The sequence below is a fragment of the Mauremys reevesii genome, linkage group 22 (assembly GCF_016161935.1).
Source record: "Mauremys reevesii isolate NIE-2019 linkage group 22, ASM1616193v1, whole genome shotgun sequence".
NCBI classification, from domain to species: domain Eukaryota; kingdom Metazoa; phylum Chordata; order Testudines; family Geoemydidae; genus Mauremys; species Mauremys reevesii.
The window spans coordinates 2043847-2066905 of NC_052644.1; the positions used below are offsets into that span (position 1 = coordinate 2043847).

The 23059-nt window shown below is 52.1% G+C and overlaps 1 protein-coding gene across 2 annotated transcripts in view; it reads right to left on the bottom strand.

Moving 5' to 3' along the window:
• Positions 1 to 23059, bottom strand: part of CRX (cone-rod homeobox) — a 34234-nt gene that overhangs the window by 4628 nt on the left and 6547 nt on the right. The window contains exons 1-4 of one of the 2 annotated variants that reach the window (XM_039509873.1): positions 14931 to 14987; positions 14684 to 14741; positions 7812 to 7993; positions 1714 to 1865 (exon numbers count right to left, since the gene is read on the bottom strand). In XM_039509873.1, coding sequence (XP_039365807.1) covers positions 1714 to 1865; positions 7812 to 7908 — 249 coding nt within the window. In that variant the 5' untranslated portion in view covers positions 7909 to 7993; positions 14684 to 14741; positions 14931 to 14987. Of the gene's footprint in view, positions 1 to 1713; positions 1866 to 7811; positions 7994 to 14683; positions 14742 to 14930; positions 14988 to 23059 lie in introns of those variants that run through there. The other variant, XM_039509872.1, reaches the window with a different exon arrangement.

Sequence of the window (23059 nt, forward strand, 5' to 3'; positions counted from 1 at the left end):
AAATCTCGGGATTTCTAAGCCAAATCTCGGGATCTGTTAACACTCAGGGTTGGGGAGGCGGTGGGGCGTTCCGGGCAGCTGTTGAGTCGGCTCCGAGCTCCGGGCAGCCAGGCTCTGTCTACATGGGAAAGTTAAACTGATTTAGCTTAAACCGGTTTATTTAACCCAACGCCAGAGGCCGGGGCCAACGCTCCGGTTTCGGTTTAAAAGCGGCTCGTTGGGGTGTAAACGTTGGGCTGAAGCAAAAGCAGATCTCCACACACGGCTTTTGTCCCCGTAGAACCGAGTCAGACGGGGGGGTGACACTTTTCCGGGACAGCCGGACCGGTCCGACCCCTCCCGCGGAGGCAGTTTTACTGGGATGAAAGCGTCTTAAACTGGGGGTGACCCACTTTGTAGTTTCTGTCAGTCAACCGCATTCCCCCCCCCCCCGCGGGCTGTTGGCAGGGACTGGGGTGGGGGGCTCAGCAGGGGGCGCTCTCCCAGGCAGGGCTGGCCCCGATGCCATAGGGCAGCGCTAGGGGGCGCTGTGCAGCAGGGGGCAGGGCGGGGGGCTCAGCAGGGGGCGCTCTCCCAGGCAGTCAGGGCTGACCCCAATGCCATAGGGCAGCGCTAGGGGGCGCTGTGCAGCAGGGGGCAGGGCGGGGGGCTCAGCAGGGGGCGCTCTCCCCTCCCAGGCAGGGCTGGCCCCGATGCCATAGGGCAGCGCTAGGGGGCGCTGTGCAGCAGGGGGCAGGCGGGGCTCAGCAGGGGGCGCTCTCCCCTCCCAGGCAGGGCTGGCCCCGATGCCATAGGGCAGCGCTAGGGGGCGCTGTGCAGCAGGGGGCAGGGCGGGGGGCTCAGCAGGGGGCGCTCTCCCCTCCCAGGCAGGGCTGGCCCCGATGCCATAGGGCAGCGCTAGGGGGCGCTGTGCAGCAGGGGGCAGGGCGGGGGGCTCAGCAGGGGGCGCTCTCCCCTCCCAGGCAGGGCTGGCCCCGATGCCATAGGGCAGCGCTAGGGGGCGCTGTGCAGCAGGGGGCAGGGCGGGGGGCTCAGCAGGGGGCGCTCTCCCCTCCCAGGCAGGGCTGGCCCCGATGCCATAGGGCAGCACTAGGGGGCGCTGTGCAGCAGGGGGCAGGGCGGGGGGCTCAGCAGGGGGCACTCTCCCCTCCCAGGCAGGGCTGGCCCCGATGCCATAGGGCAGCAGAGACAAACACCACAGACCTGCCCTCCCGTGGCCACCTTGCGAAGAGCCCAGCTGGGAGAACCACGTTCATCCTCCCAAATCCCCGACAGCTTCCCTGGACTTCGGCTCCTACCCAGCCCTGCAAGGTTCATAGCACAGCCCCCGGCTCCTCTCCAGAGGTGGCCGCCTTTCTGGGCTGGACAAACACTCCCCTCTTGATATCACACGCATTGGGTTACATTTGTGGGGCCCCACAGGGGATGTAAAATCTTGTTCCAACTCCGTTGTGAGCTAGGATTTCCCCAGCGGCTGCTGGGAGCTGCACACAGAACTCAACCTGCTCCCAATCCCCAGCACACTGCTAAAGGAGAATCCCCAGTGGCTGTCAGCAGTATAGGGCTTATGACACCTAGGTGAGCAGTTCCGATTCCACCCAGCAGAGGGCAGCAGTCAGCCATGTGTACTCACACACCTCCCAGAAGGGGGAGCAGTATATACACACACACACCCCCGTCCGGCCAGGGGTCAGTCCGGGCTCCCAGCCTCACCTGCACCCGGGACTCCGGCAGGTTGATCTTGAGCGCTACCTCCTCCCGCATGAAGATGTCGGGGTAGCGGGTCTTGGCGAAAAGAGCCTCCAGAATGTCCAGCTGGGCCCGCGTGAAAGTCGTCCGCTCGCGCCGCTGCTTCCGCGGGGTGGCTGGGGGGGAGGGGAGATGGTTACGCCCACGGCCCTCAGGGTGGGACGGACAAGCTGAGGGGGTTTTCCCCGCAGTGGGGAGCTGGGGGAACAGCAAGAATCCCCCCCCCAGGCCTCTGCCTCTCCCTGCCCTTCCGCAACCCCCCCACCCCGCAAGGCACGGTGAGGGGGGCAGGCAGCTTGGGCCACTGCATTACCGTAATGCAGCTAATAAATAACATACAGCACCTCGCACAAGGGGGTCCTGGGCCGCAACTGGGGCACTACCGTAATACACCTAATAAATTACATACAGTGCCTCGCACGAGGGGGTCCTGGGCCACAACTGGGGCACTACCGTAATACACCTAATAAATAACATACAGCGCCTCGCACGAGGGGGTCCTGGGCCGCAACTGGGGCACTACCGTAATACACCTAATAAATTACATACAGCGCCTCGCACGAGGGGGTCCTGGGTCGCAACTGGGGCACTACCGTAATACACCTAATAAATAACATACAGCGCCTAGCGCCAGGGGGTCCTGGGCCGCAACTGGGGCACTACCGTAATACACCTAATAAATGACATACAGCGCCTCGCACGAGGGGGTCCTGGGCCGCAACTGGGGCACTACCGTAATACACCTAATAAATTACATACAGCGCCTAGCACCAGGGGGTCCTGGGCCGCAACTGGGGCACTACCGTAATACACCTAATAAATTACGTACAGCGCCTAGCGCCAGGGGGTCCTCGGCCGCAACTGGGGCACTACCGTAATACACCTAATAAATAACATACAGCACCTAGCGCCAGGGGGTCCTGGGCCGCAACTGGGGCACTACCGTAATACACCTAATAAATTACATACAGCACCTAGCGCCAGGGGGCCTGGCCCGTGACTGAGGTGCTACCGTAATACACCTAATAAATTACATACAGCACCTAGCGCCAGGGGGCCTGGCCCGTGACTGAGGTGCTACCGTAATACACCTAATAAATTACGTACAGCGCCTAGCGCCAGGGGGCCTGGCCCGTGACTGAGGTGCTACCGTAATACACCTAATAACATACAGCACCTAGCACCAGGGGGCCTGGCCCGTGACTGAGGTGCTACCGTAATACACCTAATAATGTACAGCACCTAGCGCCAGTGGGCCTGGCCCGTGACTGAGGTGCTACCGTAATACACCTAATAACATACAGCACCTAGTGCCAGGGGGCCTGGCCCGTGACTGGGGTGCTACCGTAATACACCTAATAAATAATGTACAGCGCCTAGTGCTGGGGGGGTCTGGCCTGCTACCGTAATACACCTAATAAATAATGTACAGCGCCTAGCGCCAGGGGGGCCTAGCCCACAACTTGGCGCCGAGGCGCTACCGTAATACACCTACCAAATAATCGTAATCACTCAGCCCTGGGATTTCTGGGCCGCTCCACAGCTCAGAGCAATTTGTTACCAGCGAAAGAGACCTTGGCTAAGGCAAAGCCATTTGTAGCTCGGAAGGCAGGAGAGTCTAGTGGTTAGACCACCAGGCTCAGGATCAGTGACCTTGGAGGAACTGGGCCGCCGTCGCTCTGTGCCTCAGTTTCCCACCTGCCCAGTGGAGATGAGGGCTCCACCCATCGCGTGGCAGGGGGAGGGTGGGCCGTTATTTTGGCGCGTTTGTTTTAGCATTACGAGGGGTGGGTGGGTCTGGAAAATCCCCCCAAAAACCCGGTGTGTGATTTACGGAAGCCCTGCTAGGGCCTGGCCGGGCTGTGTTACAGCCTGTGAGGGGCTCGGATGCTCCGAGGAGGGTCAGAGCCGCCCGTGTCTGTCAGTGCGAAGGCCCCGGCAGCCTTTCCCGTGGCTCTGTCCTGCAGATCACCCTTTCCTTTCCGGTGCAGTCCTTGGCCTGGCTGCATGCAGAGCAGGGCTGGAGGGTGCACGGAGGGGGCTGTGGAGGATGCCAGAGGGACCCTGGCTGCCCAGGGAGGTGATTTAATTTGGCCATTTGGGCTCAGCGCTGCTTTCGTTTGCACAAGTTGCCATGTGGCCGTTTGCATCAGGGCAAAGGGAGGGCAAAATGCAATCATGAGAGGGTCACTCTCATTGCACTGGGGCGAGTGGGTGTGCAAGGAGAAGTGCACTGGGCTGGGCGTGCAAGGGGCCATGCACAGCACTGGGCTGGGCATGCAAGGGGCCGTGCACGGCACTGGGCTGGGCGTGCAAGGGGCCGTGCACGGCACTGGGCTGGGCGTGCAAGGGGCCGTGCACGGCACTGGGCTGGGCATGCAAGGGGCCATGCATAGCACTGGGCTAAGCGTGCAAGGGGCTGTGCACAGCACTGGGCTGGGCGTGCAAGGGGTCATGCACGGCACTGGGCTGAGCGTGCAAGGGGCTGTGCACAGGGGAAGTAGACCCTTTAGTGCAGCTACTCCTGATTCACACCCGTTGCAACAGAGAGTCAGAGCCCGCGGAGAGTGAGGCCACGGGGGTTTATGACTAGTGACCCCTCCTTATTTTGAGTCTCCACCTGCCTTTCGGGGTGCAGCCAGGGGGAGGTGGTTAGCACTGCGTGAAAATCAGATCTTTCAGGAGCCTCAGGTTTGGGCCGTCTAATCCCAAGTCACTTTTGAAACTCACGACCGTGTGGCCACGCATCGCACGTGACGCACACCCAGACTGCTCGGGGTGCGTGTGCATTGGGACGCGTGGTTGAGATTAGAGGAACCCTGCACTAGGTCACATGTTTGCTCAGCATTTCTCCTGCATCCATGCTTAGAGCCGGGAGATCCTATAGCTGGGAACCCAGAAATCCCCCGCAATGTTGGGCCAAGCTTGGATCTGAACTTTCTCGCCGGCGTCATCTCTGAGAAACACATTCAGCTTCTCAGTTTGCAGCTTGTGCTGCCATCTGCACCCGGGCACCGCTGAGTAGAACACCCCAGGGAAGCGGAATGAGAGCCGTTTGCACCCGCATCGCACAGAGCCGGCTCATCTCTCGCCAAAGTTTAATTAGCTTTAGGAAAACCAGATCAATATGCACAGACATGTCGCAATCATTGCAATTTATTTCTTGCTAGCTGGTAAATCTGCTGTGACAAGTGATATTAACGAGTATCACTCGTCATAGCAGACGTACTCAGCCCTACCAAGCCTGGGGGCAAATTAAGCCCTGTGGCTGCAAGAAAAGCCCCTGGTGGCTGCATGTGGCCACGGTGACGCATTTGAGAAACACGCTACAGCCAGGAAGCGTGGAATTGTCTCTAACACGTGCACCCTAGCTGCATCTGGAGCTCAAACAGGGTTTGTCTTATGTAAGGGAAAGAGCTTCTGTTCTAACCCCAAAGGGGCTCAGAACCACCAACCCCAAACATTCAAAAATCCTGGGGCAGGTTCCCCAAAAAACATGAGATTTTAGGGGGGGGATAATAAACGTTGGGTTCTTTTTATTTGCCTTCTGCTTTTCCAGCCTTCATGATTTCCAGGGAAACTTTTAGGACTTTAATTAATATATCAATAAAAAAATAAAATTCATCAGAGTATATTTAATTAACATGATTCCATTACTATTTCTAAAGCTTTTAGAGTTTACTGAATATACTTTTAATAAAATAATATTGAAATGAATAGCATTCTGATTAAATGGCTCAACTTTGTAGGGGTTTAATGAATATAGAACTAATAAAATAAATAATAAAATAAGATTTGAATTAATATCATGCTGATTAAACTTCCCAAACATTTGGGGCTTTAGTATATTAATATTAAAATGAAATGCTATTGGAATGAATAACATTCTGATTCAACTTCTAAAACTTGTAGGCCTTTTTTATGCTTTTGTATTTGTTGTGACAATTAAGTACGTTAGGTGAGGGGAAAGGAATCTTTAAAAATGTGAGGACATTTTGAGCAACAAAAACCAGGAACAAAATGAATTTACATCTGGAAGTACAAAGTGCATCACCGCCGTGCCTTGCTGTTGAATCAGAAGCACAGAAACGGGCATAGCAGGGCTTCTTTTTGAAAAGGGGTTGAAATTTCTAAACTTTTCCTCTTCCTAAAATGTTTTCCAGCAATGAATCCAATTGCTTTCAAGAAGGGCCCAGCTCTGCGAGGTTCAGTGGACACTCACTTCCACAGCCTAAATTCTGGCTTCCGTGACGATTTACCCGCAAGCTCTGACTGAAGGGTTGGGGCCCTGTCTGGATCAGTTGCGTATATCTGGATCTGACTCGAGTTTTGAACTGAGAACACCACACACCAGGGGTTCTCAACCTTGTTCTTTCTGCTCTAAAAACTCCAGGGCTCAGCTGGGTTTCTGCATATAAAGGCCAGAGCCAGCGTTAGGGGGTAGCCAGCAGGACACTTGCCCAGGGTGATGGGGCGTGGGGCTCCGGGCTGCAATTCTGCACAGGGGGGCTTTGGCTAACGCTGCCAGGCTTGGTGGACCCCCTGAAACCTGCCTGCGGCCCCGGACCCCTGGTTGAGAACCGCCCTGCACACCACTAGGGCCTCGTTGCTGGTTTTAGAGGCCGGTAGATTTACTAAGATCCAGTCACCGTTCAGATTGTCTTTTCTTCCAATCCCACAATTCACTCTAGAGATTTGTTTTTCTCTTGGCACGTTCGGACACTGAACTGGGCGTCAATTCTCTTTGACTTTCACATCTGGGGTCCCTACCTGTGCCTTCAACTCTCTACTGCTATTTAGAGATTTTTGAGCATGTTGATGTTTTGTTTCCTCCGATAAAGTGAAAATACCACGCGGCCCACAGTGCACGAGCCGACTGATCCACACGACTTGAAGTTGTGTTGGGCGGCTGGCCGGAGAACAGCAAGGAGATTTGGGGATGTAAATCATTTGACATAAACAATGGCAGTAAGCCCCTAGCCTGGGGAAAGCATCCGTGGCCAGGAGACCTGCTGGGCCATCCGGCTTTTTAGCAGCTGATTTCTACTGATGATGCAGCTTCGAGTTTGTAAACAAGTGAAGGGCTGAGTTTCCATTTCCACCTCAGCTTGCGTACTGATGACTTAAAAACTTTAATAAAGCCCAAATGACAATAAACTGCTTGCAGGCCAGCGTTCGGTAAGAGGGCGACAGGAATGCAAGGACAGCAGAAAGCCACTGATCACAGATTCCCACAGGCAGCCCTGGGCTCTCAGGGGACCTCTGTCAAAGTATCTCTGAATGATGTTCTACGAATCAACCCCCCGTCTGTTCTAGGTGATTGTTTCACTCTGACAACTGGTCACTCTCCAATCATCATAATGAAAAGGGAAAATAAATGGATCACAGAGAGTGGGTGAAATAAACCTAACTTGTTTAAGTGAAATAAACCAATTATTATCCAGTGAGCCAAACACTCTCTAGAATAACTGGCTGATCTCAGTCGCTAGAGAATAACTGGGCTAGGTGACTCGGTCAGTCTCATGGTACCTGGTTTATTTAGCTGTAGTTATAATAATAACCAGTTGACTTTGCTTTCGTTCTCTAGAATTGTAACAACAGCTGTTTGCTTTTTCCAGTGCCTGCAGAATAACTAGTCTCCTTCACTCACGCGAGATAAAGCTCCGGACAATGCTAACATCTCGCCGAGAATAATGAATTTCTTTGACGTGTGATAATTGTAACTGGCCTATTTCACTCCCTCGATTGAACAGAAGCTGGTGCCCTCAGCTCTGTGCGATAAGAACCCGGTCTTTTGCCGGCTAGGGAACAGTAACTAGCTTATTTCCCTCTCTCTACAATAATTGGTTTCTTTCCCCCAACAATCACAACAGGGTGACCAGATGTCCCGACATTCGGGACTTGGGCTTATATAGGATTCTATTACTCACCACTGATTTTTCACACTTGCTCTCTGCTCACCCTAACCCACAACCCACTTCCCAGAAAGTGACAGGTCCTTGTGTGGCCTCCGGGACCCTAGTCTCTGAGTGCCCACGGGGGAATCGCGGAAAGGCACTTACTTGGGTATCCCACGGCGGAGTGGAGCAGGTCCATGCCCGGTCCCGCTAGGGTCAACCCATTGACTGCGTAATGAGGCTGCTTCATGTAGGACATCATGCTCAGGAAGTGGCGATCCCGAAGGGCTCCTTCTCCTGGGACTGGGACGCTAGGTTATTCCAATCCGCTCAGCCACCCAGGCTCGCTGCAGAGTGGGGAGAGGAAAAGACACACCCAGAAATTGTGAGCACCCTCCTCTGAAAGCGGCCAGGGGGAGCTGAGGCAACGGCCCATCCAATGGTGAGAAGGCAGCACGGGGACTTCACACCTTCAAGGACCAGGGTTGAAGGAGACTTTGGTTAACCCTTCCCTGCCCATTAACTCAATCAAGCCCAGCAAACCTCCCCGCCCGCCGCCGAAGACAAGCTGTTGTGCTGCTCCTTTGCATGGGCAGCAGACGCACACACACAGCTCAGGGCGTGGGGCAGGAGAGGGGGTGGCTGCAGGCAAGAGACCCAAAGAGGCATCCCCGGAAAGGCGCGGGAACATCAGTCCACACCGCACCAGTTAAGTCGACCCCTGTAAGAAAGAAGGTCTCTGGTCAGTTTCCATTCAGTAAGGCGGGAACTTCTGCACAGTCCAGTTCCTTCGAGGTGTAAATCACGGATCTGCTGAAGAAGTGTGGGGGGAAGTGTAGGGCCGGGCTGGATTTTTGGCTACTAGTATCAGGCCGGATCCTCAGCTGGTGCGAACCAGACCAGATTCGCTCATTAACACCAGCTGAGAGCCTAGACCTGGGATGCAGCTGTTCCGATTTATGCCAGCTGGGGGGGGGGGGCCGGATCATCAGGGGCTCCCGGGCACAGGCTAGTGAAGAAATGTACAAAGTATGAAGACCAGGATTTTGCTGACGGAATAATTTAATGTCGGAGCAAGACCCTGTGGGGTGGGACCAGCTCCCATGGGGATGGAGATGCTGAAAACCTGGTTCTAGTCCCAGTTCTGCCAGTGAACTGATGTGTAAGTCGCTGCCCCAGTTAGTGCCTCAGTTTCCCTTCCCACTCCTTGTCTATTGTGATTGTCAGCTCTGTGGGGCACGGATTGTCTGGCTCTCTTTGTGCAGTGTCTGGCGCGACGGGGCCCCGATCTCGGCCGGGGTCTGGGCAGCGCCTGGCACAATGGGGCCCCGATCTCGGCCGGGGTCTGGGCAGTGCCCGGCATGAGGGGGCCCCGATCTCGGCCAGGGTCTGGGCAGCACCTGGCACAACAGGGCCCCGATCTCAGTCTGGGCCTTTAGGAGCCAGCATAATACAAATAAATCAGTTCCAGGCCAAAGAAGCCTCAGGCAATCAATCTAAGACGAGCTCTCCCTGAAAGGCAGCTGCTGTCAGGTTATAGACGAGGCCCCACCGCCGCTGGCCTTCCCTTCGAAAATATTGCCAAAAAGCCCATCCTGGCCCACCCGACGTTAACGTCCCCCCAAGAGGCAGCCCTCGTGCATTTTAGAGCCATCTGCTCGGAGCAGATCTGATCATGGCGGTTTTGGTCTCATTCCTCACCCAGTCCTAGACACGGCATGAGGTGCGAGCACTTCGTGCAAACGGCTCACGATTGTCTGAGCACCCAACAGCGGCTGAAAACCGGGAGGCTGTTTTGCTAGCGTAGACGAGCACTTGCTTTCTTGTTTCCTTTTGCCTTCACTTGCTGCTGTTGTCGGAGCCGTTCCATCCCCAGACGGGTGCAGGAGAGGAGAGGGAAACCGCGCCGTCCCTCCGCCGCTCTGTCTGTACCATGCCAACTCCCTCCGGGGGAACTCGAGAACTCGTGCCAGGCCAAGCCACATTTTATTGCACTTGTTCTGGTTAATAACAGGGCTGGTGACGAGCACGGCCCAGAAAACGCTCATAAATCACGAACGGATTCGATGCCTTTCCTTGGCCAGGTCTGAGCCCCGAGAAACGGGTTCCAACGAGACAAACCGAATGAAATAAAACAGAATGAGCCCTGGCGAGGCTGCCTTCACCATGGGGGAGGTTTCCCTTGGGTTTGGCTGCTGGGAAGTTTCCATAGGAGAAGAGCCATTTAACGGAATCTCCCTCCCCCCGCACCCCCGGCTTCCTAAATGTTGTGGATTCGGATCAGCCAGGGTCCAGAGCTCAGCTGGACTTGAAAAGACCCACAGGGGGAGATTTCTGAGAGCAGAGGACTCTTTCATCTAGGAGACAGAGACAAAACGAGACCCTGGGCTTCATTCGTACAGAACCTGGCACAATGAAGCTTGGACCATGGTGCTACCATAATACACCTAAAGCAATAAAAACATACAGCACCTGGCACAGTAGGGGCCTGGCCCATGCCTGGGGTGCCTATGTGTTACCGTAATACACCTAATAGAAACAAAAAATGTACAGCACCTGGCACAATGGAGCCTGGATCACGGTGCTACTGTAATATACCGAATGGAAACAAAAATGTACAGTGCCTGGCACAGTGGGGGCCTGGCCCATGACTGGGGCCCCAGGGGCTATCACAATAAAACTGAAAGAAAGATACGATGGCTGAAAGTTGTCTGGAAACAAGAGACACCTTTTTAACAGCAAGAGCAGTTAACCTACCATTGCCAAGCCCAAGCATTAAAAATATCAGGCGTCAGGCTCCAAAAAACCCCAAACAAATCACAAGATTGGCTTAAGAAATCACGAGATCTTCAAAGCCTCGCAGAATGTGGGGGCCTTTTTATTTCAATTTCTGGGGTTGGAGCCATTACAGGTTCTCCGCAGCCCTGCGAGCTAGAAACAGAACCGGCAAGCCGAACTCGGAGAAACCACCTCGTTCCCGGGGCCCCGCGACTGCAGATTGGCCACGATGGGACACCCTCCCGAGGGACTGGGGGGATTTTCTACCCAACCTTAGAATCGAGCTGGGGTGTCTTTGTAAAAGACGCCCGCCAGTTATGGAGTCTGGTGCAGGAATTGCTGCTTGAATTTCTCGGATGGGGGAAGCATAGGTCACAAGATCTTATGGTTCCTTCTGGCCTTAAAACCTATTCATCAGAATAAATCCCGAAATGCCACGAAGATGGGTCTTTATTCATCTGGGGGCTGCTATTTGTGCCTTGAGCCAGGATTTCTGGCCTGTGCTGATTTGGGGTGAGGACAGAGGGGTCCAGCTAATTCCTTATTCTCTCCATGAAAATAAACAGTGGGTAATCCCCCAAAATAATGAAGGTTAAACCAAACTTCCTCCTAAAACAGCCCCTTGATTGCAATTTGCCATCCTCTGTCATCAGCTGCCTTGCATGGCAAGTTTCTGAGGGTTTGTAAACAAGGAGGGGGTGGGGGGGAAGGGACTGATAGACTGACACTTAGCAACTCATTTGCACCTTACTAAGCAGCCTGCAGCTCCTAACGCTGCATGTTGACTCTGGAGTGAAGGCTGTAAACAGGGCTGTGAGGAATTTTTGCATTTCCAGATTTGATCAGAGGAAAAACTAGTCTGAGCAAAAAACCAAAACCAACCAAAAAAACCCAAACCCCACCACAAATAAATCAAAACCAGAGCCCATTAGAGGAGAGAAATCCAGAACGAGCCTTTTAGAACCAATTGATGTATTGAGGGGAAAACTCTTGGGATCACTGTTCATTCCCTCTGGGGCCAGGGCCGGCTCCAGACCCCAGCGCGCCAAGCAGGCGCGTGGGGCGGCATTGTCCTGGCAGGGCGGCATTTGGCTCCGGCGGACCTGCCGCAGTCATGCCTGAGGGAGGTCCACCGGAGCCCCGGGACGAGCGGACCTGCCGCAGGCATGACTGCGGAGGGTCCCCTCTTCCCACGGCTCCGCTTGAGCTCCCGCAGGCATGACTGCGGCGGGTGCGCTGGTCCCGCGGCTCGGACGGAGCTCCCGGAGGCATGCCTGTGGATGCTCCACCGGAGCCGCGGGACCGTCTGCAGGCACTTCTGCCCCGGCCGCGGGACCGGGGAAGGGCGGCGCGAGCGGCGCAGCGCACCACCCTACTTGGGGCGGCGGAATTTCTAGAGCCGCCCCTGTCTGGGGCACCTGGCATTGGCCACTGTCGGAAGACAGGACACTGGGCTAGATGGACTTTGATCTATGGCCGTTATTTTCTTAACATGCACTGGAATGTATTTTCAAAAAACACTTTTTTTTTTCTCTTTTTGGCTGACAAACGTAGGCTAAAATTTGCAAAAGCGTCTAAGTGATAGAGGAATTTACAGTCCAGTTTTTCACAAGGGCCGCCGAAGTCAAAGTCACTTGGGTGCTATTGAAAATGTGACCCCGAGTTACGAATTATTATTATTACCTAGCTCTTGTCTAGCACTTTTCATCGGGAGCTCTCAAATCTGAAATGACAGCGATCTAAGGTGATTCTGTTAATAAATTCTCCCCCCTGCCCAAACAGAACCAGTTTAAATGCCCGTTTTTTCTTCCAAATCTTTTATACAAATAATTCTGGTGATTTCGCTGACAAGTCAACAAAATCCACTTTAACTAAAACCACTAGAGAGAGAGAATCTGGGAAAGCACTGAGATCGATTTAAAAGAATGGATTTTGCAGAACGGCCAGGCAGGGAAACAGAAAACATGGGTTTGAGTGTTGAAAAAACACTTTCAATAGCTCAAAGTATTTGAAAGAGGTTTTGATGATTTTGCAAAACCTGTATGAATTACATTCAGATCTTTGCTTTTCTTCCTAGTTCATAACGAGATTTGCGAAATCAAGTTTTCCTCTTTGAGGGGATAATAGGTTATTTTACCCAAAGGAACAACTGACTAAAAGACCTTTGAGCAGTGTTGTGTCTGAAATGTTTTGGTAGCATTTAGCTTCTTTCTGGCCCAAAACAAGCCATGAATCGCTGAAGAATTGTAGGTTTTAGAGTAGCAGCCGTGTTAGTCTGTATCCGCAAAAAGAACAGGAGTACGTGTGGCACCTTAGAGACTAACAAATTTATTGTAGCATAAGTTTTCGTGGGCTACAGCTCACTTCATCGGACGCATGTAGTGGAAAATGAATTGTAGAATGCCACAACTTCATCCCGAACTGTATGAATGTATTTTTCTCTCTAGAGCTAGATCGCAATGTATATATATTTATATATAAATCATCAGTTTTGTTTCTGTTAAATATGCTTATTGAAATATACTCTCTGGAATTCGATAATTATTATTTCAATGAACAAAGCAAGATGCATTCATCCTTTGTCAGGAAGCAAACGAAATAACTGAGCTGAACTGTAGAATATTGTTACAATTCATAGCAATGGAATTGTAGTACAACCAATGTTCTGATAATTCTTTCCCCTTCTCTTAGTTAATTAATAGTAATTTAGATAAATCTCATCTCCCTGAGAGTTTAAATTTAGACCTTAAAACAGAATAATAAAGATCTAGTTTTGAAAAGCTTTTTATGCATCATTTTTCATTTGCGTTTTATGTATTGAAGGTAACTTAACGATTAAGTTAAGGCTAATGGTGATGACTTAAAACATTAATTATTATTCTTTTGAGTTGGAATGAAACCGACAAGATTATCCTGTAAAAGCAGCAAAGAATCCTGTGGCACCTTATAGACTAACAGACGTTTTGGAGCATGAGCTTTCGTGGGTGAATACCCACTTCGTCGGCTGCAACTGATTATCCTGGTTGGATTCGTTTCTGAAGGGAGGTTACCACATTTGAACGTAGTTCTTTTACAGTGGCGATCAGAGCAAAACAAAAGAAAAATCTTTTCCCCCATCCTCTCTAGATACAGGCTTTACACTGAATCATTTTGCACTGGCATTCACATGGTGAAATGGAATATAAGCGCTTTCTAGAGCTGTATCCAACCTTAATACTTTTTGGTGAAATTTGTCAGTGAGCTATTTTGTAACAAAACTTCTATTGTTGTCAACTTCTTAGGCTGAGTGCAATATACAAATGGACCCTCCACTTGGCTGTGGTTAGGACTGGCCAAATTTTCTCCCAGTTCAGTGTGATCTGTTCACAGTGGGTCGAATTGTGGGTTTAAGCCCAGGCTGTGCGAATATGACAAATCACCCTACAAAAAACTCTTTGGTCTCTTGTCACTCAGTACAAAACCTTGGTTCCTTCATACCAACTTTATTATTATAATTATAGGAATGACTTTGTTTAAGATCCTATTAAAAAATCTGACTCCATTTCCGTTAATCAGATATTTGAATCTGCAGGGAAAAAATCAGTTTTTTTTTTTAAATCACAATTTCATTTTCAATTTGTTCTAATTTGGTGCCAGTTTAAGCCATCTTGACCCCAGCCAGGTTACAATCTTTGCAACAGGAAAAAGCAAAAATTAATTTCCAGTTAGTTAACATTTTTTTGCAAAAGCACGAGTAGTGCAGTTTTAAAATGGTCTCTGTTTAAAACGACTCCAATCCCAGAGCATGCTGCGTGGCTGTTAAATATATAGGTGGGTTGTTTTTTTTAAATCTGTCTCTGTAAATATATTTTGTAACACTTGACTTAAGATTCCAACATACAAACAAAATATAAGGGAAATGCTGTTCTACATTGATTTCCTGCTGAGAATTTAGAAAAGGAAGTTAAGAAATAAGAATAAACCAAAGAAGAATGCCTTGCTTTAGATCTACCCTGTTGGCTGGAAGAAATAAGGAAGATTTGCACGTTTGCGGTAGTCGTGGAGTTTTCTTTTTGAACTGTCCTTACCTTGGTAATGCCAAAAGAAAGTTTTGGGGTTTCTTTGGGGATTTACTTCTTGCCCCAGCCAGGTTAGTGAGCAGAGGGCTCGAATGGCATAGCAGCAAAGTCAGCTCTGGAGCTGGCAAGCGAGGTGTGCAAATTCTGCTTTGGAGGGAGAAAAAAAAACACCCTACCCTCCTTTACCAAATGTCTTCTTACCTTTTTGCCCAAGCAAATGTCTTTCCAAAGAGTCCAGACTGAACAGTGCCGGGAAGCGCTGGAAGAAAACATAACAGAGACCGGTTTGCTGCTGGATCACCAGAAGAGGATGAGCAAATCTTTAGCAAACCCACGCCATGCCAACCCCCCAAAACGCAGCGAGAAAGAGCAAAATGTGTTAAAAGGATAACTGAGAAGCGCTAGAGGAGTCGAGCTGTATAATCTGCAATAAAAAGAGAAGCTTAACCTGAATCGAAGAGCAGATTTAGAGCGGTGCAGTGGATTCAGCAGACTTTTCCTCTCCCTCTCTCTCTGTGCTTTCAGATCTGAAGATTTGGGATTTTCTCCTCTAAGCCCCAGGAGTGGGGGCGGGGGGGGGGGAGTGTTTGCTCAAAACAATTTTGTGTGTGAGCTAGGTCCATTCTCAGCTGTTGCCTTAAGAATCTCACATGATAGGAATTATAACAACAGACTCTTGCAGATTAATATCCAGGGGGAATTGTTTTTCTCAGATGGCTCGGGAGGGAGAACATGGCAGAGGAGAAGGTCCATGTCTGGAATGGGGAGTTGTCTTTTAAAGTTTCGCTTTGGTTTGAAATTGACTTTGATCGGAGTGGGTGTATGTTGGGGTAGCTTGTGATCAAAAACAGCAGTCGGAAACTATACATCACAGCTGTGCTGGATTTTAATTCATCTAATTCATTTTCCAATTTCAACAGGTGGAATTTAAAAAAAAAAAAAGAGAAGACATTGTACTGTAGCAGCGGGCTAATATTTCGTTTGGAAAATGTCAAATCTAGTAGGAACGCTCCTTGTTACTTAATCATACGCAGAAATCTTTGTGGATTAGGGCCTAATATTTCAAAAAATGATAACCCAAATCTATTGCTTTTAAAAGATCACAAATCTAGGCATGAAAGAGAAGCCTCACGTTTCAAAGAAAGATACAAAGCAATCTTGTGTTTCTTGTTAAGACCAGCAACCTAATATTTGAGGTTACTTAGATTAAAAAACATTTAAGAGAGGAAAATAACATAGCAGCAGAAAGAACATTCACGTTTGTTACATTCAGGCTAACGCAGTTTGCATAAAATGTGCTTAGGTAGCAATCAACCTTTGACGTATTATTTCACTTCTGCGTCCTTCCCCCTAATATTTAAAGCTGCGTTAATTAAAAGAAAAATCTAGAGAATTAAAAATATAAAAGTTCTGGTTTTAAAGTGTGTATTGCTTCAGGGAAGGAAGATCTCTTCGCAGAGCTGTAACAAGGGCAAGGCGAGTCAGGCACGTGCCTCGGGCGTGCAGAGCGGAGGGGCGCAGCTCTACCGCGATCGGCGGCGCTTCGGCGGCAGCTCTACCATCGCCGCTTCTTTGGCGGCAATTCGGTGGCGGGTCCCCGAGTCCCTTCAGCGGGAAGGACCTGCCGCCGAATTGCTGCCGCCGCTTCATTCATTCTTCGGCGGCAATTCGGTGGCGGGTCCTTCCCTCCGACAAGGACTCAGGGACCCACCGCCGAATTGCTACTGAAAAGCCTGGAGCCGGCCCTTGCCTCGGGCGCAAAAATTCCTTCTTACGGCTCTGTCTCCTTGCAATCTATAGGCCCAACTTTTAACCAAGTCACTGCATGCCTCTAAAGAGGAACCAATATTCATATTTGAATTGTGTCTCTAATCATGCAGGTCCAAATTGCTACAAGCAGAAGAGACCAGCTCTTTTCTGCAGAGCTGGGCGTCCTCAAAGAAGATAGGATCCTTCCCCCCCCCCGCCTCCGTTTCCCTTTGTCCAATCCCTTTTCTTTGTCTACACATATAACCAAGTATCAGAGGGGTAGCCGTTTTAGTCTGATCTGTAAAAAAACAAAAAGAATCCTGTGGCACATAGACTAGACAGTTTTTTGCATTTGCAGCATGTGAATACCAACTTCTGATTTCCACATCAGTCAAAGTCAGTCATTCAAGCTCATACAAAACGCCATGCTGTGTCTAAACTATTAGTGTTAGTTGTTTTTGTTTCTTTTAACCTACAAATGAAGACACTCTGCAAAGGCAGCAAAATGAGAGATTGTAGGAGATTAACAATCTTTTGAGCAAGCGGATGAGACTAGAGACAAGCTCCAAAAATTTCATTCAAGAGCACTCGGATGGCTCGGCTGAAATTACTCTCCTAAGAAGCTTAGAGGCAAAAATAAAATTCAGGGGAGAAAGTTGGATTCCTTTCCATACAGTTCGCTACCCGAGAGAGAGACTACGTGGCTTTCCCCACTTTCTTCCCCTTATTTTATCTGCAAACCGAGGGGGCTTGCGGCAGGTTAAGGTTTCACTTTGCAGCTAAGAAAATGCAAAGGCCAAAGAGCGTTAGAGGATGGCGTGCGGATCCTTCAGAAGTTTAGTTGTTGTGTCTGGAGTTTTACTAACAACCAAGGGGCTTGTAGCATCAGGCGCAGGTTGAAAGAGACAGGCCCTGCCCGAGAAACTTACAATAAAGGGTAAGAGGAGAGACAATAGATCGGGGGTCTCAAACGGGGGGTTGGGACCCCTCGGGGGGGTCACGAGGTTATTACATGGGGGGGTCACGAGCTGTCAGCCTCCACCCCAAACCCTGCTTTGCTCCAGCATTTAGAATGGTGTTGAATACATAAAGAAGTGGTCGCGCTCAGAGGCCTGCTGTGTGAAAGGGTCACCAGGACAAAAGTTTGAGCGCCGCTGCAACAGGTGGAGACAGAGGGACAAGGCGCAAGGTAACAACGAGATGACAGCACTCCGTCTAGTTTCACACCATTTCCAAAAGTTTCCGACTTCCTTTGTCTTTAACTTTGCTTCTAGTCTTTAGCTTCTTGTAATCACTGGCCTTTACCCAGGGGGATTTTTATAAGTGCAACGTCTGTGTTTGTAAATTGTGTGATACAAACCACTGATTTCCATTTTAACCCCTTCGGATTATACAGCATGAAACGTTTAAAGTCAGGTAGGAAGTGGTGACGCTAGCACGAGAAGTGGACGGATTCGGAGACATTTGGTTGGTTACGCTGGTTTTTTCGAGGCAGATTTTAAAGTGTTTAATAAAATGTTAATAGAAAAAAATAATTGCACCGTAAAATCAAGAGGAAATTGGGAATCGACTTTGCACCTTTACAACACAACTGTCTCGGGGGAGCCAGACTATGAGCCAAGCGGCTTCCATGGAACCACCTGTTTGTTTTTCCATTTGATGGTTGAGAACTTTTGGATTAAAAGGACCAGAAACCCATCGTGGTGGATGTCTTAAGACCTTGGCAGAGACTCACTCATCCTGTCCCTTGTCCAGTCACTGACCCGGGTCGCACTCTGCAGATGACTGCAAACGCCTGCCCAAGGCCTTGTGTCCTTGCAAACATCCCCCACCTGCCCCAGCACACGAGATATAGACCAGAAGGGAAGAGAAAGAGAATTCCATCTGCGAGAAATTCCAGTGCATCTGCACTTTTAAATCTAAAGGTTAAATCCATTATCACCCAACTGATTGGTTCTAAAGTGAAGTTTCACAGAATACTGGCTTGGTAGTTTCAAAGTAAAATATACTCTAGATCAGTGGTGATGGGCGGGTGGGGACACAGGGGGGGCCAGGGGCGATGTGGGGGGAGCCCCACTGCCTGAGCCCCAGGCCAGGCCCGAAGCCTGAGCCCCACCACTCTCAGGAAGGTAGGTCAGGAACCTATCGGCCACCTGCCACCTGCTCCCCCAGCATTATGCCCCACATGTCTCCGGGGATGGGGGGGGCGCAGGGCGACTCCTGCCGGCGGCCCCAGCAGCCAACACCCGGGCAGCACATCCAGGAGCAACAGGAAGGAGAGAGGCTGCTGCTTTGCGCCCCGTGGCCGCAAGAGAAGCCACTGGTGGCCATGTACATTGCAGGTCTCTCGTTAATAGCAATACTCCACGCGGAGACACCTGCTGCTTTCCCTCCTTCGACACACGGACGCTTCTGCCCCACAACGAGTCAGGACGCCGGGGCAGGAACTGCGGCTTTGTCTACACAGGCTAACCGGTTCCAGTCTAAATGCTCCACATTACTGTCGGGTTGGTTTTTTTTAAGCCAATCAGTTCGAATGATGGCAATTGCTCGCTATTCAGAACGGCACCCAGAGGGAGACACAAATACTGACTTTCTCCCGGCAGCACAGAGTCCTAGAATTCCTTGTCACCTGATCTCGCAAAAAGAACTTTGAAAGACACACGCGTCCCAGCACACGCGTCCCGCTCCAAGCCCAGCGGGATTTTAACGCCAATCGTTGTGTTATTCGGGTTGGTTTCCTAATGACCAGTCGAGTCCCTCTCTGAAATGATAAGGCAGATGCCCCTTTTCCATCGCCCAGTGGCACAAAACCAGCTCCAGAGGCGGCACAAATAACGTCACGCAATAGTTCTTGGCGTCCCATTTAAAACTCAATCCCAATAATTGACCCAACCCGGACCGATCCCCCGCGCTGCGTTCGTTTCACACCCAGCGTCGCCACCAGCATCTCCCAACACATTCCCAGCATCTCCGCCCTCCAAAAACAGAACCACCTGAAAACATTCAGAGGACGAACTGACCAGTGTGGGCCTTCCCCAGGCCACCGGCTCTTGAATTAAGCACGCAAAAGCCAGCCGAGTGGCATTACGAATGTAAAGACTTTAAATCATTAGATATAATTTTATCAAGAGCGCTAACACCCCCCCCCCCGGCTCCCCCTAAATCTGGATCAGTGGCAAATAATCATACCTCCCGGTCGCACACAATAGAAAGACTAGCTGAGCTCTCTTCCCAGCAACTCACCTGGGTGTGCCGAGCTCCAGGAGGCGAAGGCTTTGAGGAGGGGGAGGAAGAGAGAGAGAGCGAGAGAGGGGGGAAAAGGAATAGAAGAGGGAGAGGCCACCTACATGTGGAAGATTTAAGTAAGGGAGGCCGTGATGTCAGCTGTCTTTGTCTATATCTCACCCCTTAATCCTGGGAGGGTGGCAGGGAAGGGGGTCGGAGGTGGACTCGAGCGAGGTGACTTTGGAGAAGACAGTCCACCCGGCTGGCAGCGAGTCACTAATCCGCTGCTGAAATGCCAGATGCAATTAAACGTGATCCCCTGGGATGAAAGGGGGGTCTCGCCACAGGCCCAGCGGGGGGCACGGGCGGGGAGAGGGGCACCTGCTTGGGTGGCAGAGCCAGCCACCCCAAGAACCTCCCGGGCGTGAGTCTCAGCTGCCCCCCAACCCTGTGGGATCATTTAGAGCCAGCTCTGGCCTGCATCCTGCTCTCACTCCCCTCCCAGAGCTGGGACAGAACCCAGGAGTCCTGGCTCCCAGCCCCCCCTGCTCTAACCACTAGACCCCACTTCCCTCCCAGAGCTGGGATAGAACCCAGTAGTCCTGGCTCCCAGCCCGCCCCCGCTCTAACCACTAGACCCCACTCCCCTCCCAGAGCTGGGATAGAACCCAGGAGTCCTGGCTCCCAGCCCCCCCCTGCTCTAACCACTAGACCCCACTCCCCTCCCAGAGCTGGGGATAGAACCCAGGAGTCCTGGCTCTCAGCCCCCCTGCTCTAACCACTAGACCCCACTCCCCTCCCAGAGCTGGGACAGAACCCAGGAGTCCTGGCTCCCACCCCCACTGCTCTGGGACTCAGAACTCTGGGGTTCTCGGCCACGGACCTGCTGTGGCATCTCACTGCAACGCTCCGAGCCTCAGTTTCCCCTCCCACCCTTTGTGCAGTTGTGCAGCACAATGGGGACCCCGGTCTTGCCTGGGACCCCTTAGGTGCTACTGTAATTCCAGTAATAGTTGCACCCTACAGACTATGCCTGGGGCCAGTACCTGGCTTCGGACGCTGTCCCTGTCCCGAGGCGGCAGGGGGACCTTGAGCGTTTGTCCCCCCAGCCAGGATCCTACTTGGGAGGGCCCCGATTCAGGACAGAACAGACTCACATGCTATGCTCTGTTGCAGTCAATGGGGCTGGGGTGTGTCCAGCTCTAGGGATGATGCCCTGCAAGGATCAGCCGCCTGGATGTGCCTCGGGGCTGGCAGGGCCTGGGGTCGCCCCGCCAACCAGCTCCCCCATTGGGTTGTTTTCTTGCCCGGGAAGGAGGGCCCACCCAGCACAGGCTAGGTCGCACCCCAGGACCCCCAGGCAAGCGGGAGCTCTGTCCGAGCCAACACTCAGGCTGGATTCTCGCTTGAGATTCAGCAGGGAGCTTCGGTTCCCTGGGCAGGGGGTGGGGTGACAATTTGGGGGCATTTGGTTGTGGGGGTTCATGGCCCCACCCAATACTCTGTTTGCAGTCAGTAATTAGAAGGCTCAGATCTGGGGTGTGGGGGCAGAGAGGGGATGATGCCCCCCACAACCTAAATACCACCCCACCGAAGCCTTTCCACAAGCAGTGAAGCCTGGTCCCTGACCGCAGCAAGAACCCAAGAGTCCTGGCTCCCAGCTCTAACTGCTAGACCCCACTCTCCTCCCAGAGCTGGGATAGAACCCAGGAGTCCTGGCTCCCAGCCCCCTGCTCTAACCGCTAGACCCCACTCCCCTCCCAGAGCTGGGATAGAACCCAGGAGTCCTGGCTCCCAGCTCTAACTGCTAGACCCCACTCTCCTCCCAGAGCTGGGATAGAACCCAGGAGTCCTGGCTCCCAGCTCTAATTGCTAGACCCCACTCTCCTCCCAGAGCTGGGATAGAACCCAGGAGTCCTGGCTCCCAGCTCTAACTGCTAGACCCCACTCCCCTCCCTGGGCTGGCGATAGAACCCAGGAGTCCTGGCTCCCAGCCCCCTGCTCTCACCACTAGACCCCACTCCCCTCCTGGAGCCAGAACCCAGGAGTCCTGCCCTCACCACCCACCTCCTCTTTAACTCCTCGCTCCCTGCCAGCTCCAGGCCCGTTGTTTAATTGGACTCTGGCTTGCCTATCCCCTTTAGCTAATGCACTTAAAATGAGGCCTGGGGAAAGGAATATTCCATTGTCATCAATCCGGGAAGCCGGGACAACAATGCACTTTTAATTACCATTAATTCCCGGCCAAGACAAAACAAAGCAATGGGATTTGCACCTCGCAGAAAGGCAGCCGGGCCGGGGAAGCGGGGCTGGGCCCGGGGCTGTATTTAATAATTCCCCCCGGGTCGGGGATGGGGGGGCTGCGTTAATGAGTCCAGAGAGAGAAAAGTTAAACTAAAGGGTTTCGTTAATCCCCAGCCTTGCCCCGGCCACGTGTTGATTAATTACACACAGCGGCTGGAACGAAGCAAGGCCTTCCCTTGCTTAATTATAATACACAGGAGGATTAGGGTCACACTGTCAGGGCTATTAATTTGTTACCAGCCACTGCTCATTAGGGAAATAGCAGCGAGAGGAGAGGAAGGCCGTAAGTATTCTTAATTGAAAATCCCCAGTCTTGGAATAGAAGCAGGGAGGAGATTACGTGCCGTACCACAGGGCCGAGCAGCGGTTGGGTTATATACGCCGCATGCCGGGTGGACGCAGCCGGGCTGAGCTGCTCCGTTGGATGGGAAGAGGCCCCTTGGAAATGGCTTTGCGGACGCCTCCGGCCCAGATCAGGCGTCGCCCCGAGTCCCATCTGGAAGCGGCAAAGGGGCCGTCAGAGGAGAGGAATTCACCTGAGAATCGGTGCTACCTGCGTACAGTGCTAGGGGCGGGACGGGGTCTCCGCAGGGGGCGCTCTCCGCCCGCAGTCAGCACTGGCCCCAATGCCCCAGCGTGGCCCTGGGGGCGCTGGGCTGCAGGGGGCGGGTCAGAGGGAACGGCTAGGAGGGCTGTCCGTGCAGGGTCCCTGCTGCCCACGCCGCGGTGCCAGGAGCTGCCCTCTGCAGAGGAGGCCAGACTGGGGCCGCTTGCGGCCATCAAAGACCTGGTGGAAACTTCTGGCAGGAGCAGAGGCTTGGTGACCCGCAGCGGCCAGGCCCCACCCCAGCGTGGTTCCAATAATCCCACTGGGCTTCTTAAATTCTACCCCCAGCTACGAGATTTGTCCCCATTCGGGTGACCAGACAGGAAGTGTGAAAAATCGGGACGGGGTGGGGGGGTAATAGGAACCTATATAAGAAAAAGACCCAAAAATCAGGACTGTGCCTATAAAATTGGGACATCTGGTCACCCTAGTCCCAATATCTCACCTTTGCCCCTGGCAGTGGAGTTAGCCCTAGAGATCTGCCTCTTTTCTCCCCCCTCAAGGTACCCCCGGAGACCACAGCCCCTATAGCAAAGAAACGCGGCTCCGGTGCAGAATAAATCCGGGGTGGGGGTGGGGGACACTTCAGCCTGACATTACGGTAGTTTTGACCCCAAACAGAAATTGCAATTACTGCGCAGAGTGGCAGTGGTGACTGGCAAGCCAGTCCCTAAAACAGCAGGTCCAAA